Source organism: Onychomys torridus, chromosome 9, assembly GCF_903995425.1.
Source record: "Onychomys torridus chromosome 9, mOncTor1.1, whole genome shotgun sequence".
In the NCBI taxonomy this organism is placed as follows: domain Eukaryota; kingdom Metazoa; phylum Chordata; class Mammalia; order Rodentia; family Cricetidae; genus Onychomys; species Onychomys torridus.
In genome coordinates this window covers 23,421,023-23,436,529 of record NC_050451.1, presented here as the reverse complement: position 1 = coordinate 23,436,529, position 15,507 = coordinate 23,421,023, and the positions used below count along the sequence as shown (strand labels likewise).

The window sequence follows — 15,507 nt, the reverse complement described above, 5'->3', positions numbered from 1 at the left end:
GAGAGGTCCCCAGAAATCCATAAAGATACCTCCATTGTAGACTACTGGCAGTGGTCGAGAGAAAGCCCGAACTGACCTAGTCTGGTGATCAGATGGCCAAACACCCTAACTGTCGTGCTAGAACTCTCATCCAATGACTGATGGAAGTGGATGCAGAGATCCTGGGCCAGGCCCCAGGTAGAGCTCCAGGAGTCCAATTGTTGAGAAAGAGGAGGGATTTTAAGAGTGTAAATTGTTGAGACCAAGATTGGAAAAAGCACAGGGACAAATAGCCAAACTAATGGAAACACATGAACTATGAACCAAAAGCTATGGAGCTCCCAACTGGATCAGGCCCTCTGGATAAGTGAGACAATTGAATAGCTTGAACTGTTTGGGAGGCATCCAGGCAGTGGGACCGGGACCTGTCCTTAGTGCATGAGCTGGCTGTTTGGAACCTTGGGTTTATGTGGGGACACTTTGCTCAGCCTGGAAGGAGGGGACTGGACCTGCCTGTACTGAATCCACCAGGTTTAAATGAATCCCCGGGGGAGTCTTTGCCCTGGAGGAGGTGGGAATGGAGGGAAGGTGGGGGTGGGGGTAGGAAGGGATAGAACAGGGGAACCCATGGCTGATATGTAAAATTAAATTAAATTATATAAAAACAATCTTAAAATTAAAAAAAAAGAATGCTTTTCATGAATACAAGTGAATTTTGTTGACAATGCAGTGTTTTTCTTCCCTGGCTGTTCAGTAGGAGACAGAGTATAGAGGATATGAAAGGATACAAAGTGCAGATGTGTAGGGGATTTGTGTTGGCACAATGGAGGCGCAGGCAGGCAGAAACACGTGGACCCAGAGTGTGGGCATGTGAGAACATGGCATGTGTGCTCGCAGCGTGACTGATCCCATGTGCTTCTCTGCAAAGTGGGTCTTTCCTTCAGTTACACAGTAGTGACAATGACAGTCAGATCATCTGTGAGAGGCACACAAGAGCATGCTCTGCACCTGCTGCTCTGGCAGCCAGCACTTCCTCAACTGCTGGAGGTGGCTTCAGATAGGTGTCTGCCTGCTTTCCACCCGAGCAGAGCCATAAGGGAGACATCTATTAAGTTTGCTTTTCCGGCCGGGCAGTGGTGGTGCACGCCTTTAATCCCAGCACTCGGGAGGTAGAACCAGGAGGATCTCTGTGAGTTCAAGGCCAGCCTGGTCTACAGAGTGAGTTCCAGGAAAAGGCGCAAAGCTACACAGAGAAACCCTGTCTCGAAAAACCAAAAAAAAAAAAAAAAAAAAAAAAAAAAGAGTTTGCTTTTTCTAGGTAGATGGCTGAAGGGATGTCAAATATGAAGCTGCTGGTAGAAACCACCAATATTGTTGAGTGAAAGAAAGACTGTGTTCCATCTGTTTCCCTGTGCAGTGCTAGGGAATGAACCCTGGGCCTCGTACATACCAGTTAAGTGTTCTTACCACTGAGCCCTAACACTCTTTAAAGATTTTTCAATAGGCTCGGAATAAGTTGTTTGGCCTCAGATGAACATGCATCTCAGATGCAACCCCCTGAGGACCTGGGACAGCAAGTGTGCTCTTCCATTCCCTGCATGCATGACACTCTGACTTTAGAGATTCTGTGCAGTGGCCAGGGCATCAGGAAGGAGACATCCCTGATCCAAGAGAGGAAACAGTTTCCAGAAAGGAAGACTGAGCAGGATCACACACCTCATCATGTCAGTTTCTCGTAGCTAGGATGGTATTGCAGAACCTTCTAAGGCCTTTGTGGTTGGCCTGTTTGCTCCTTCCAGTGTTCACTCATTTACCACCTCTTCCACATCTACTTATACAAGGCACTGGAGAATCCTCTAGGTGGTGAATAAGTAAATAAAGATTACCTCAAACCACTAACCTGTATCAACTGGCCCCCTTTTTTTTTTAATGTCTGTGCTCTTTGAAAATAACATCTAACTTAGTTCCCAGCTGGCTGTTTCATTTGCATAGTGAACTAGAAAACCCAGCTACACTGTTGTCACCTTCTTGTGAGGTGACAACAAGCTGGACAGAGCAAACCCCATGGCTCCCTGGTCTTGACCACTGTTTGCCAGGTGGCCAGGGTCTGCTATCCTTTCTCTTCCTGCCTGATTCCTAGATTCAATTGTGCTCCCCAGGGCACCAGCCACGATACAGGGGAGCAGCGAGTTCTTTGGACACTCGACATGACTAGGGTACAGTGGAAGGACTTCCTGGAGAGGCTGCCTTAGCTGTGAGTAGACAGGAAAAAGTGGAGGATAAATGCTCAGACCAGGCAGCAGTGTAGATGAACCAGCTCCTAGTGCATTCTGTGGTGGTATTGTGTTCCCCAAAATATTGTGCACCCTAATAAACTTATCTGGGGTCAGAGAACAGGACAGTCACTAGATGTAGAGGCCAGAAAATGGTGGCCCACATGCCTTTAATCCTATCACTTGGGAGGCAGAGATCCATCCAGATCTCTGTGAGTTTAAAGCCACATTGGAAACAGCCAGGCATGGTGACACGAGCCTTTAATCCCAGGAAATGAGCCTTTAATCCCAGGAAGTGATGGCAGAAATTAGAAAGGTGTATAAGATGTGAGGACCAGGAAGTCTGGTTAAGATTTTAGGCTTTTGAGCAACAGTTCAGCTGCGATTGATTCTGGATGAGGACTCAGAGGCTTCCAGTCTGAGGAAACAGGATCAACTGAGGAATTGGCGAGGTGAGGTAGCTGTGGCTTGTTCTGCTTCTCTGATCTTCCAGCATTCACCCCAATAATTGGCCTCAGGTTTGTTTTCATTAATAAGACCTGTTAAGATTCGTGCTACAGCATTCAGTATGGCCATAGGTTTGTCCCTCTAGTGACACTTCTCTTGTGTCAAGCAAATGCACTTTCTTAGCCTTTCATAGACCTGTTCTGGAGGGTTCTTCATGTACAAAACACTGCCTTTGGCCCCAGCTCTCAGTGTCTTGTGACAGGGTAGAAAAGCCTGAGCTTCAGTCATTCTAATGGCTTTGTACAGTCACCTTTATCTTTCCTACAAACAGACCATTCATAGGTGGTGTGTGAATTTTTGTTGCTTGTTTTCTTCTAAAATTAATTACTGCTTCATCTCTACCTAGAACTTCTCTCTCTGGTTGTATTTCAAGATTGTTAACCACTAGGAATAATTTTTATCATTCATCTCTCCGAAGCCTGAAAATGTGTCAAACCTGCAGGGAGACTAAGACACATTTCATGGTGCCAAAAGAAGACTTGCCTTGGAGGTTTGGGATTATGATAACTCAGTGGCGTTAAACTGTCTCACCCTGAGAATCTGAAAGGAGTGGGGGGTGGGGAGGTTTTGAGGTCCCCAGGTGTTCCAGGAGGTGGGCACCATTTTTTTTTTTTTTCCTTTTTCTTCCCAACTGTTCAGGGAGAGCCAGGTCACGTGGCAACTAATGCCTCCCATCCCAGGCAACTTTTTGCTCAATAACTGTTTCGCAAATGGCTACTCAGGGGCCTTTCAGAATTCATGAGAGCTGTCAGTTGTTATAGTAACCAGCCCCCTGCTGTTCGAGGCTCTGGGAACAGGCTAACAGTCATTCGACAGGATCAGGAGGGAAGCAGCGCTAAGGTTGCCATTTAAACATGGTCCTCGATACATCGAAGACAGCACAGGCTGTGCTGGCTGGTACAGTTTTAAACGGAGCTCACTTTCGGGAAAGCATCTCCTTAGGTGTTTGCTCTAGGCTGGGTTAGCCATTTTCTTCCAGTTCCTCAGAATTCACTGCCTTCCGCCCCAGGGTTACCCCTTGTGCTTGCTCAGGTTACCCCTTGCTGTTGGAGATATTAGTTACTGGCATTTGCTTCTCACTAAAGTGTTTCAGTGTATGAGTGGAAGTCTCAAGAGCCTGTGATTGTGCGTGAGAAAACGTCGGAGCTAGCCGGCTCTGCTCCAAATTTCCCCAAAGAGTAAATCTGGCAGGATTCAGAGCAGGGCTAAGGGTTGAGAAAAAGTCTAAATATTTTAGGAAGCTGCAAATTTCAAGTTTTTATGAAAAATTTAAAAACATTCCAACATACTCATGGTTTCTTCAGATTAGCATTCACAGCCACACAACAGAGTCCTGATGTGTGGAGGACTGTCACTGTAGTGACAGCAGAGTCTCAACAGAGGGAGACAGGAAGTTCGGAACTGCTCATCCCCTCCCCCTTTCAACCTTGTTCCCAAGTTCTGCTTCCTCTAAAGGTTGGCTCCAGTGACAAACACTTTTATCTTATTAGTTACTCAGTCTAGTGATGACCAAAATGGCTTAAAGCTTGTATGAAAGGGGACGAAAAACATTAAAACTGAAAAGCTAGCGGTGTTTGTTCCTAGAAGGGGGCAGCTACTGAGGAGTGTCTGGGAAGTAGAGCAGTGACCCTGGCTTTACATTTCTGTAGGCAGTCAGCAGGGCTCCCATGGAAGAGAAGGTTATGTATTAGGGTTTATCTTTTTGTTCTGTGAACGGAACTTAGGATCATTCCAGTGTGAAATCCTGTAGCCCAGGTGGCTTGGGCCAATCTGATATAATCAGCCCCCTGCAAGTGTTTGCATTGGTCAATAAGTGCGTCCTTAACATAGACAGCCTTGTGTTGGATGCTGAGGTCTTTAAATGTTTAAGAGACTCTTACCAAGTACTGGGCCTGTCTGCTGAGGTGCCTTCTGTGTACAGGTGATGATTCAGAGGTGACAAGGGTACATGGGGAAAAGACGAAACTTGGTCTAAAGCAGAGAAATTGGTGGTGGAAGGCAGGCCACACTGGGCGGTGAGACCCAGCAAGTTGCGGGAATTCTGAGCTGTCTGTTTGCTGGGACAGTGTACCAGCAGAGCTGTCGGGCAGGCATCTGAATGAGGTCATGATTGTGACTTCCTGACCTCTGTGAACCTTAGGATAATACCACCTCCTGATACATGGCATCACTTTGGAGAACAACCCTACCTGTGTTTCTTCCCTCGGCATCAGAGACTTACCTAACTAGCCATTTTTGTGTATGATTGCCCCCTTTAAAAAATGTCAAATGAGGCCTTGATAGAGGGGTGTCTGTGCAAGTGTGGAGGGAGGGCATTTGTGTGTAACTCTGGGTGGCCAATTGAAATGCTGTCTTCTACACATGTTCTCTTTTGTTTTTTGTCCATTCAGAGGGTGTAACAAAATAAAGTCCAAGGGCTTTCCCAGACGTTCCCGTGAAGTGCCTTCTTCTGGGGAGAGAGGAGAGAAGGGGAACAGGTGAGGGCGGACCAGCTTAGGGGGGCTCTCAATGGCCGGGACTGGCTTGCGGGACTTTTGTTTTGTTGCTGTGGGAATGAAAGTCTTCTAGACAGAAAATGCTGATGTTCACCTGTTCTACCCCACCAGTAAGGTCTGTAAGGACCAGCTGGCCTCCAGGCGGCTGCTGTCCGTTATAGCAGCTCCAGCGCCTGCTCGCTTTGCTTTTTCTGTGGGCTGGCCCGTATTTTCTGTTCCTATTGGTAATACTGTGGGCACGCTATGTGTGCGTGACTGTATGTATGTTGCATCCATTTTCTTTACAAAAAAACAATTCAGATGTTGCATGTTTAGAGCTTTGGTTTTTTCAAAAGAGCGTAATGCATGTTTAGAGCTTCATTTTTGTTTTTTGTTTTTTTGTTGTTGTTTTTTTTCTTCAAAAAAGCATAATCCTTATAAATGAAAAATGTCTTACTTTATAAATAAAGGGTTAAAACTAGGAAAGAGAAAATGAACAAATGTAGATATAACATGCTTTTCTATAAAAAGCAAATGTGCATGAAATCTTAATACTTCAAAAAGTACTAACCTGACCAGTTTTATAAGAAATAATTAGAAGTTGTAAATGTAGTCTCAATTACTGAACTTCTTGCCTAAACTGTTTAATATTGATAATCTTTTAATACTAAATTATCAAGTAGGGTAGTTAATCAACTTATGTTGCAAGTAGTACCTCTGTACTTTCAGTGAGCCAATTTATAAAATTTACATCTAGCCTTTTACATGGAATGCCTTGTCTGCGTTGGTTGTTGTAGATGGGATTACTGAGATGAAATTTCAGTAATGTTCCCAGGGTAATCAAACAGAGCTGTGATTACAGAGGAGGAGTTTTGATAGGTTAATGAGAAAGCCTATGGCTGGCCCATCTTTACCCGTACAGTTCTAGCCCTGGGCAAGGCACACTGACACTGGGAATGTCATTGTTCCTCACTATGGTTTGTTTGTTTTTTTAATCTTTTGAAGTTTTAATTTCTAGTATACTTTCAAACCTCCAACAGCTTTTAAAAAACGGGACCAGAAATCTCTCTATGTAGCTTTCAATCCAAAGCTCTTAAGAGAGAGGTCCATGGCCATCATGTGAACAGTTGTTCTACTCAGTTCACCATGACACTTCTTCCATGGACATCACTTGAACAATTGTCTCACTATAGTACTTTAAAGAACCAGCATGTCTTTAACACAAAGGTAAATGCCTATCCAGCTTCTGGGCTCTCAGACATGATGCTCTGGCCACTTATGTGCTTGGCCTAAGGGAGTGTGGGAATAGACTTGCTACCAGCACACTCTGCTTCACACAGGGGATACCTCATGTCTGCACTTTGTTACAAGGAATCTGATAACTTTGCTTAAGACTGAGAAAAGTAGAAGTCAATTACACCCAAATCCACTAGAAATCATTTTGAGGAATGGCAGGTATTTATGGACTCTACCTAAGTGTGAGTTGTACAGTATAAAATGAATTTCCTACAGTGTGGCTACGAACACAGACCTTGATTAGAGACATGTGGATTGTAACTTTAGCTCCACCACTTCCTGACTCAGTAGCCAGGGATCCCTTTGAGACTCGATTTCCTCATCTGGAAGATAGGTCTATTGCGAACTCTTCCTCTTAGGATGGTTATGAAGAGTAAGTTAGGCAGCATGCATGGAGTGCTTAGTTAACACCTGAGAAGGAGGAGACACTGCGGCTCTGAGAAGGTAAGTGATTTGCCAGGCAGTCCTGTTGAAGTGGATGAGTTGGGTGAGGGCTCTACTCTAGGCAGCTAGACCTTAAACAGGTACTTCCTCTCCTGCTCTATGCTGGGTTTAGTACTCCACAACGAAGAGCAGGGCCTCATAGAAACTCTGTCCTCAGAGGGCTCAGGGCTTCCTTATCTTCCCTTAGGAGTTGCTCTGCCTATGTGATTCCTCCAAAGCCTACAGTTACCCACTCCCCTGTGTGTTCTGTATGTTTAAGGCCAGCAACCCACATGTTCCTCGTTGCTCCACATTATGCCCACTACCTTAGCTACTAACTCAGCTCCATACTGTATGGTTTTCTGGTGCCTAGGCTGCCACCCCTTTGATTGGAGGTTGGAATGCATCCGGACAAGCACTTCCACCAGCCTCCATGTCTACTACCTTTGTTTCTTTCTCTCTCATCTCCTCCCATGGCCTGCACCCATCCAAACTGCAGCCTGGAATTAGGAGGGAAGAAAAGCCTCCAGAGGTGCTAAAAGAGCAGCCCGGCACACCACTGCAGCACACAGCCCCGCACACAGCTGCAGCGCACACACACCGCTGCAGTGCACAGCCCCGCACAGAGCCCCACACACCACTGCAGCACACACACACCACTGCAGCGCATAGCCCCGCACACAGCCCCACACACCACTGCAGCACACACACACCACTGCAGCGCACAGCCCCGCACACACAGCTGCAGGAGCTGGGTGTGAACCTGATGTGCCATCAGCCTTCTAACCCTGTTTTCTACGATGCTTTTCTTAACTGTCTCTCTGTGGACATGAGAAAGGGCTATGCCTCTGAGGCCCCAAAACATGAAAGATGTGAGCCAAGGATAAAACTATAAAAACCAGGCTCAAGTGTTAGAGGTTTCAAAGAAGTTGGTTTAAATTTTGAATAAATATTTGACATAATTCAAAATAATACAGTTTAAAATCATGTACACCCTCACAGTTCCACCTGCCCACCCTACTCCCGCCTTCTCACCAATGGGTGCTCATCTTGGCTAATTTATACATTATTCAAGAATTTGTTATTTATCTGAACAAATAGGGATATCTCTTTTACATAGTAAAATACTCCATGTTTTACCATGTGCTTGTCTTTGTTTGAGATAGCAGTTTGCTCTGGGCATCTATACCGTCCCCGTGTGAGGGAGACTCGGTGCTTCTAAAGCAGATGTACCATGATTTGTTTATCTAAGCAGTCCTCTAAGGTTGTCAGTTCTGTGACAACACAGTACTGTGCTGAGTAGCTTTGTTAATGTGTCGTTTTGCACATGGATAAATACAACTGCAGGATAAATTCAGGGAAGCGGCAGCATCACAGTGTGTGTGTGTGTGTGGTGCCTGGATACACTCAGAGGGGTTTCTGTCAGCAGTGTGTCTGGCTCTGCCCCTCCAGTGCTGGGCGCCATGGCCTTTCTGTTAGCTCTTAGGAGGTGTAGAAAATGTGTCAGTGTACTCCCAGGGTGTTGCCATTTTTATTCTAAAGGAGATTGAACCTTTCCTCTAAACTACTTCTTTCAAACAGTTGTTCTCAACCTTAACACTACCACCCTTTAATACAGTTCTTTGTGTTGTGATGACACCACCATAAAACTGTGTTCATTGTTACTTCAGAGCTGTAATTTTGCTACTGTTAGGAATTGTAATGTATCTATCTGATATACAGGATGTGTGATATGCAACCACTCTGAAAGGGCCCGAAGGGGTCATGATCCACAGGTTGAGAACCACTTCTTTAGAAAGTCTCTTCGTTCTGAGACACTTATGCCAAAGTTCTTGTATGGGTACTTTGTTTTGTTTTGTTTTGTTTTGTTTTGTTTGTTTGTTTGTTTTGTTTTGTTTTTTAGAGTCAATTCTTGATTATTGGGAATGTCACCTGGATAACAGTGGGGTGTGTTTAGGCAGGGGGCTACAATGGAGATGGTCAGTAAAAAAGCACATGGCATCTTCCTAGATCCTAAACTATTAAGGCTATTAAGAATATTATAGTGCTCACTTCGGCATATACTAAAATTGGAACGATACAGAGATTAGCATGGCCCCTGCACAAGGATGGCACACAAATTTGAGAAGCATTGCATATTTTTGGGAAGAGAGTGATCTTTGATTGGTATGTAAAATAAATAAAAAATTCTTAATTAAAAAAAGAAAAGAATATTACAGCAAGCCAGACATGGTGCTGCCACCTTTAATCCCAGCACTAGGAAAGCACAGGCAGGTGTCTCTCTGAGTTCGAGGCCAGCCTGGTCTACATGGTGAGTTCCAGGATAGCTAGGGCTATTCTGAACCATGGTGAGCACTTGTAGCCTTATTCTGAGTGCTCAGAACATTCCAGGATAGGGTACAAAGGGGCAACAGCTTTCTCAAAGACCCTGATTTCAAGTGTTTCCCATCTTCATTGAGTATTGGAGACTGACTGTGAGGGGTTCATCTCATTGGAATTGGTTGAAATACTGAAAAGAGCATGGTCAGGTTACTGGATGCGGCTTAGGAAGTGACCTCTGCTGTCCTGTTTCCTGGAACGTGCCCTGCACTCATCTCTAGGGACCTATGAGGATTTCTTGGCAAAATAATGTTGAGCAAGAAAGAGTGTTGTCTCAAGGCCAGTTTTATGTCTGCAGTTGGTTCATTTTCTCCCATTTCTTAAAGAAGTTCACTGCAGACAGCCTGCCTCATCCAACAACATTCTTCCTATGGAAGTAAACTTCCTTTTTCACATTCTCCTTTAGCAAGGGTGAGTTAGGACATCGTTGCTAACTATATGAAATCCCTAAGATGTGGGAACACTTTCTCCTCCATCTCTGAATTCCCTCTCCTTGCCTATCCACCTTCTGGGAATCTTGTTCCCTTTTCTCTCCCTCCCCTCTCCTACTCAGCACCCCATTTGTCCAGAGCATGACAGACACATGCCCAGGAATCCCAGCAACCCTGATATGAAACATACCACTTTATTATGCCCCAAAGCACATTCTGACTTGTCAGATTTTTGTGTCCCCTTTCACGGCTTGGAAAATATGCCTACTAGAAGCCTATTTTGGTCTCTGAATCTTTCATGCTGGAAGAGCCCTTCCGGAGACTGCACTGTGTAAACTTAGCTGCATGAACTGGATCACTTAACAGTCAGTGAGGAAAACTCAACAGCAAGTGGGTTGTTGTGTATGAAAAATCTCAACTTGGAATTGCATTGGGCTGCCTTCCAAGCAAGGCCAGGAGTAGCTTGGGCGACACTCCTGAGGGAGGCCCTGCACTGTGCCATCTCTCCCTCTCTTGTGTTTGCCACTCTGTTTCTGGAAACATCTTGCCCTAATAAATCAATGGAGTCTTTTTAGCCCAGCTTATCTCCATCTTTGCTGGCCCGTTAGTGTTTGCATCTTTCCATTAATAAGTGGCTCTTACATATACAAAGTTCACTACAACACACCCATTTACAAAATAAATATTAATGGGACTTGTGCTCTTGACAACATGAAAATAAATGAGATTATTAGTGAGAATGCCATTGTAAATTTAAATGAGAGCAGTCTATGAATCAGTTAAGACTGCTTAATTAATATTCAGTAGTGGTTCAGCCAACTGCCCGCTATAGTCTGCAATTGGAATTTTGCCTCCACACTGCAAACAAACTCTTTCCTACTGTGATGTGATTATAAAACCATTGAACTTAATTTGAAGATAGTGATTTGATTTCTAGTCTCTGTATATCAACATTTGTTTAGTTTGCAATTCTGAGTTTTCATATAAGTCTGAAAACCTTGTTAGGATTCCCCTCCAGCCCACAGCCCTAGAGCACAGCACTAGAGAAACAGTGTTGTAATAAGCCAAAGACTGAGAATGGAAACAAGCTTGTCAAAAGGATGGACATGCTGAGCCAAATGTCTGGAGATCTCAGAAGCCCGGCATGCCGTTGGAGGGCCCTTTTGATAGACAGCATTACAGAGTGCAGCTTTAGACATTTCTAGACTCGGTGTCAGCCCTCTGTTTCAGAAAAGTGTTGGTTGTCTGCTTAGTCACAAATTCTTCTCAGGCAAGCAGGAAGAGATAGAAGCAAGAAAATTGCTAGCTACATCAGAGGTTGCCTAAACAGGTACTTGGAAAGCAGACGCAGCAGAATGGGGGCGCTGTGCAGACACACAGGCCTCCTGGGTGTTCTGCATTAAGAATATGTCAGATTTCTGGAAATGGGGAAGGGTGTTAAAATCTAGTTCCCTGCTCATCTTTGTAGTTTGCTATATGTTGTTGGCAGAGCAGGACTCTTTAACTGGATTATGCCATTGGAGCAGCTGTTGGTGTGTGTGTCGTTAGTCATGGGGGCCAATTAAAAACAGCAGAACCTGCCATGTGCTGGGGGGTGTGCTTCGGTGGGAGCTGTAGGACTTGGAGCTGACAGATGATGCAGGTCAGTGTCTGCCGCATCCTGATTAGAGATAGCTTCTGCTGTCACAACAATGGAATGCTTGAGTTTTGACAAAATCTCTTTCCTCAAAATAGGTCCCTTATTTGAAAGAATGGAAAGGTATTTTAGAAATATTAGCTAAAGAACAAAATTTGATGACCCATAAGGCTCTCAATTTTTAAAAAGTTAGACACATATGCACACTTGTACAACAACAACAAAATCAGACATCCCCTTGGACCACATTGGTGGGAGGTGGGCTTGAAACCTAGGGAGCTGCTAAGAAGAATCCACACAGACTAGAAAAACTGCTAGGGAAAATACCCCCACATTACCCTTTTGACTTCCAGTGAAGCCTTTCTTAGAAATCATTCCAAAATGTACAAGTCCATGTTAGCTTTCTGGAAGAGGACAGGTGAATACAGAAGAGTATCGTAAACTTGTGCCCACCTGGCTACCTAGTACTTCTGTGGAAGTGGGCACAGATTAACACATTGGCCAACCTTGGTCCAGCATCTGATGCATTTGGAGACATGCTTACCTTTCAGGTGAATACTTAGGTTGGAGACTGGCTCCCTGTGTCAGGATGCTTACTTACTAGAGGAGAGACACACCAGAATCATGGCCAACTAAAGAAGCAACAGATACATATCTCCCATTCCATCCCTTACACTCACTGAGTTGAACTGTGAAAATACCTCATGCACACAGGGTTGTCTGCCTCCTGCTATCACATGATAGTTTAGTCTGTTATTTTGATGGAGTCAGGTCATGGGAAATCATGTCACCCTGTGATTTCTAGATTCTTCAGGTAACCAGGCACTTGGAACTGAAGATACCAGAACACTGCACAGCTCTTGCTCTTTAGTAAATACCACAAACTTCAATTCCTTCCCAGAAACTAAAATGAGTATGGCTACCAGACAGGCAGAGTAAGTCACAAGGGTGATTTCAAAATTAGCCCTAGGAGGGAAAAACTGAGAAATGTGCTTTCTATAAGTTAGCCTCATCCCCCAAAAGATTTTATTTAGTGTATATAGAAGAGCATTTTGCCATCCTATCAGAATGCCATTTTATTCCATTTGTTTGTTTGTTTTTGAGGCAGGGTCTCACTATATAGCTCTGGCTGTCCTGGAACTCACTATGTAGACCATGTTGGCCTTGAACTCACCGAGATTCATCTGCCTCTGCCTCCCCGGTGCTGGGATTAAACATGAGCACCACCATGCCCAGGTGCCACCCTATTTCTGACACTCAGATTCTATCAGAAGTGGAACTGAGGACTCTGCCGTTCTTACTCAAGTATATGCTGTACAACTTTCTGTGGTGCATTTAAGATCCTTAAAGTCATAACAACTACTTCTCATGCCATATGGCATCCTGTACATTCTCCTAACTTTTATGGCCACTCTAATGATACTGTCCACCTTCCAGTTACGGTTTTTTCATTTTCAGTGACTTCTTAGTGAGAGCCCCAAAGAGTCGCTGGAACCTTCTCTTTGTCAGAAGTTTTTAACTAGGAACAGTGCAAACCAGCCTCTTCTGTGAGGGGCTGTTTTCCATCTAGCCTTCTTAGGTGGTTGTCACCAGGTATGTGCTTACTTAAACCAGTGAGAGCTGGACTTCAGTTAATTACCACTGTTGACTGACACATTGCCATAAGGGTAGTAGAATAGGCAGATACAGAGAGAAACAAATAGTCTATCTTCAGGAACCCTCAAAACTCCAAAGACTCTCCAAATTAGAAACGTAAGTATCAGAAAAATATATACTGCTAGTATAGAATGAGGAAAGCAGAAGACAATTCATTTGGATTATCAATACACCAATAAGGTCAATTCAGTTAAAATACCTGATCCTAGCTCCGTAGGAGAGGGGTGAGTGCCCTGAGGGATAGAAAGGGAAAAAACAAAATGTATGGTGGTGATCTCGAGGTTATAATTTGTAACTAAACTGGTATATACATTTCTTCTTTATTCTAAGCATGACCTATTTTGTTTTTCCATTTTTATAATAATACATAAACATATTCATGGTAAAGCAATTTTGAAAATGGCTTTTCACTATCCTAGAAACCTGTTCATTCAGGAAGGGATTGTTAGGCTATATTAGTTGAAAGAGAATTGAAACTACAAAGAAAATTGAAATTGCATTCTCAGTGACATACTTGAGAACACTTGGAGAAATTCATCTCTGTTCCCTTGGGCTCAAAATCAGAGGCAACCCTGCTTCTCTGATCAAATCCAAGGGAGAAAGAAGTTTGAAGGAATTGAAACATGTGGGTGTTTTTCCTTTTGCTTTTTTTCATGCCTTGTCAACCATCAAATAAAACCTTTTTCATGAGAGTTTTCAGAAATGAACAAATTAAAATACAATACCCTGCAATATCCACCCATCTGCCTTATTGGAAAGTTAAAACCAAAGTATAGGATTTGTACGCAAGGACAGATCATCACATTTGCGGAGTGCAGTGAAGTACTGGTAGCAGCCTGGCCCCAGGACAGACACTTAGTAAATGGTTATTAAAGCAGCAATTCTAACAGTGCAGTGGATAGTTAGGCAAACATTAGTAATGAGGATGTCATCTCTGTTTGTCAGAAGGGATATATGTTTGTGATAGGATTGTAGTTCAATATTAGTGTATAAAGCAGGGCTGGAGATGTAGCCCAGTGGCAGAGCACTTGAGTGTGAAACTCTAGGCTCAGTGCCCAACACTACAGAATGTTTTGTGCACACACACACCCAATCTACCTGAGTTTTGGAGTGGTTACAACAGTAGCCTTGGCTAATCTTCTTGTTACCTTTTTTTTTTTTTTTTTTAAGCTGAGGACCAAACCCAGGGCCTTGGGCTTGCTAGGCAAGCGCTCTACCACTGAGCTAAATCCCCAACCTCTTGTTTTCTTCTTGATTGATGTTCTATGATCCATCTCACCCAGCAGCCCATGGAAGCCTGTTCAGAGAGGTAAAGTGTGTCCCAGCATAGGTTGGCATCCTCACTGGCTTTGCATGGCTCTTAGATGCCAGCAAGAGCCAACAAAGGCCTCCTGGGTCTTGTATGCTGGGGCTCTTGCCCTCTTGTCCAGCCTATGACTTGCTTCCCGGTTGCCTTTCAGTTCCAGCACCTGCCAGGTTTGCTCTGTTCTAAGACACTTTCTGTAGCGCTAGCTCTGCCTAGAACACTCTTCCACTCGCACTGTGAGTCTGTCCTTCACCCTGACGTCTCAGCTTAGATCCCCTCTTTCACCTTCATGACTCAACACTATCCTTTTGAGCTGGGTTTCCTCATAACAGCTCACATATTTGTGGTTCCCTTTCCTACGAAAACGTAAGTGGTGAGAAGGCAGAATCCTTGTCTCTCCTGTTTTTCCTGCTCCCAACATCATTGAAAATGATCACACACTACTAAGTAAGCAATGAGCAAAGGTGTGGAAGGACAGTCCCCGCAATGTTAGAGGAAGGAGGAGGACTTGAGGTGGTTGTAATTGATTTTTCCCCTCAGTTCATTTGGATTCACTCATTTCTCCAGCAGGTTCATCTGTTTCTGTGTATTCTTTCTAATGACTCCAGTGCTTAGCTAGGCTAAGGAGCTGGTTCTGAGGCTCACAGACAGTTGCAGAGTGTGTAATCTACATGTGTGATGCTGTGGCTGGGCCCTGAGCTAACTCCTGCCGTATGCTTAAAGCTTTCATTCAAAGGGAGAAGGTTTCCCCAGGTTCTGTAGTGATTTTTCCACCCATGTCACTGGGGGATAAAAGCATGTAATATGCAGCTAGGCACAGATGTGCATAGCTTGATCTTCCAGGTTCTTGACCCCTGCCCCACTTGCCAGCTTTGCTCTGGCAATCACAGAGTTACTTTGCTCCAGGGAAAATCCATTATAAACAGCAGCACATGGGGCACTGGAGTGGGATTTGCTTCAGTACACTGCTGTTTTCCCAAAGATAATGTGTAGCTGCTAGTTCTATATTTAACAGTAAGGTTGTCTAGACTATCTGCCTGTTTTCTAGAAAATAATGGCAGTAATAAAATAATAATCCACACCATGGACTGTACCTTCCTAGGCTGTCAGACTGTAACAGTAATGGAATCCTGTGTGCTAACCTCTT

General features: G+C 44.2%; 1 protein-coding gene and 1 pseudogene across 2 annotated transcripts in view; both read left to right on the top strand.

Moving 5' to 3' along the window:
* Positions 1 to 15,507, top strand: part of Ptprg (protein tyrosine phosphatase receptor type G) — a 697,305-nt gene that overhangs the window by 633,004 nt on the left and 48,794 nt on the right. The window contains exon 14 of one of the 2 annotated variants that reach the window (XM_036200071.1): positions 5,150 to 5,236. The exons of the other annotated variant lie outside the window; for it this stretch is intronic. Coding sequence (XP_036055964.1) covers positions 5,150 to 5,236 — 87 coding nt within the window. The remainder of the gene's footprint in view (positions 1 to 5,149; positions 5,237 to 15,507) is intronic. 2 annotated transcript variants of the gene reach the window in all.
* On the top strand, positions 8,999 to 9,095 carry LOC118591717 (annotated as a pseudogene).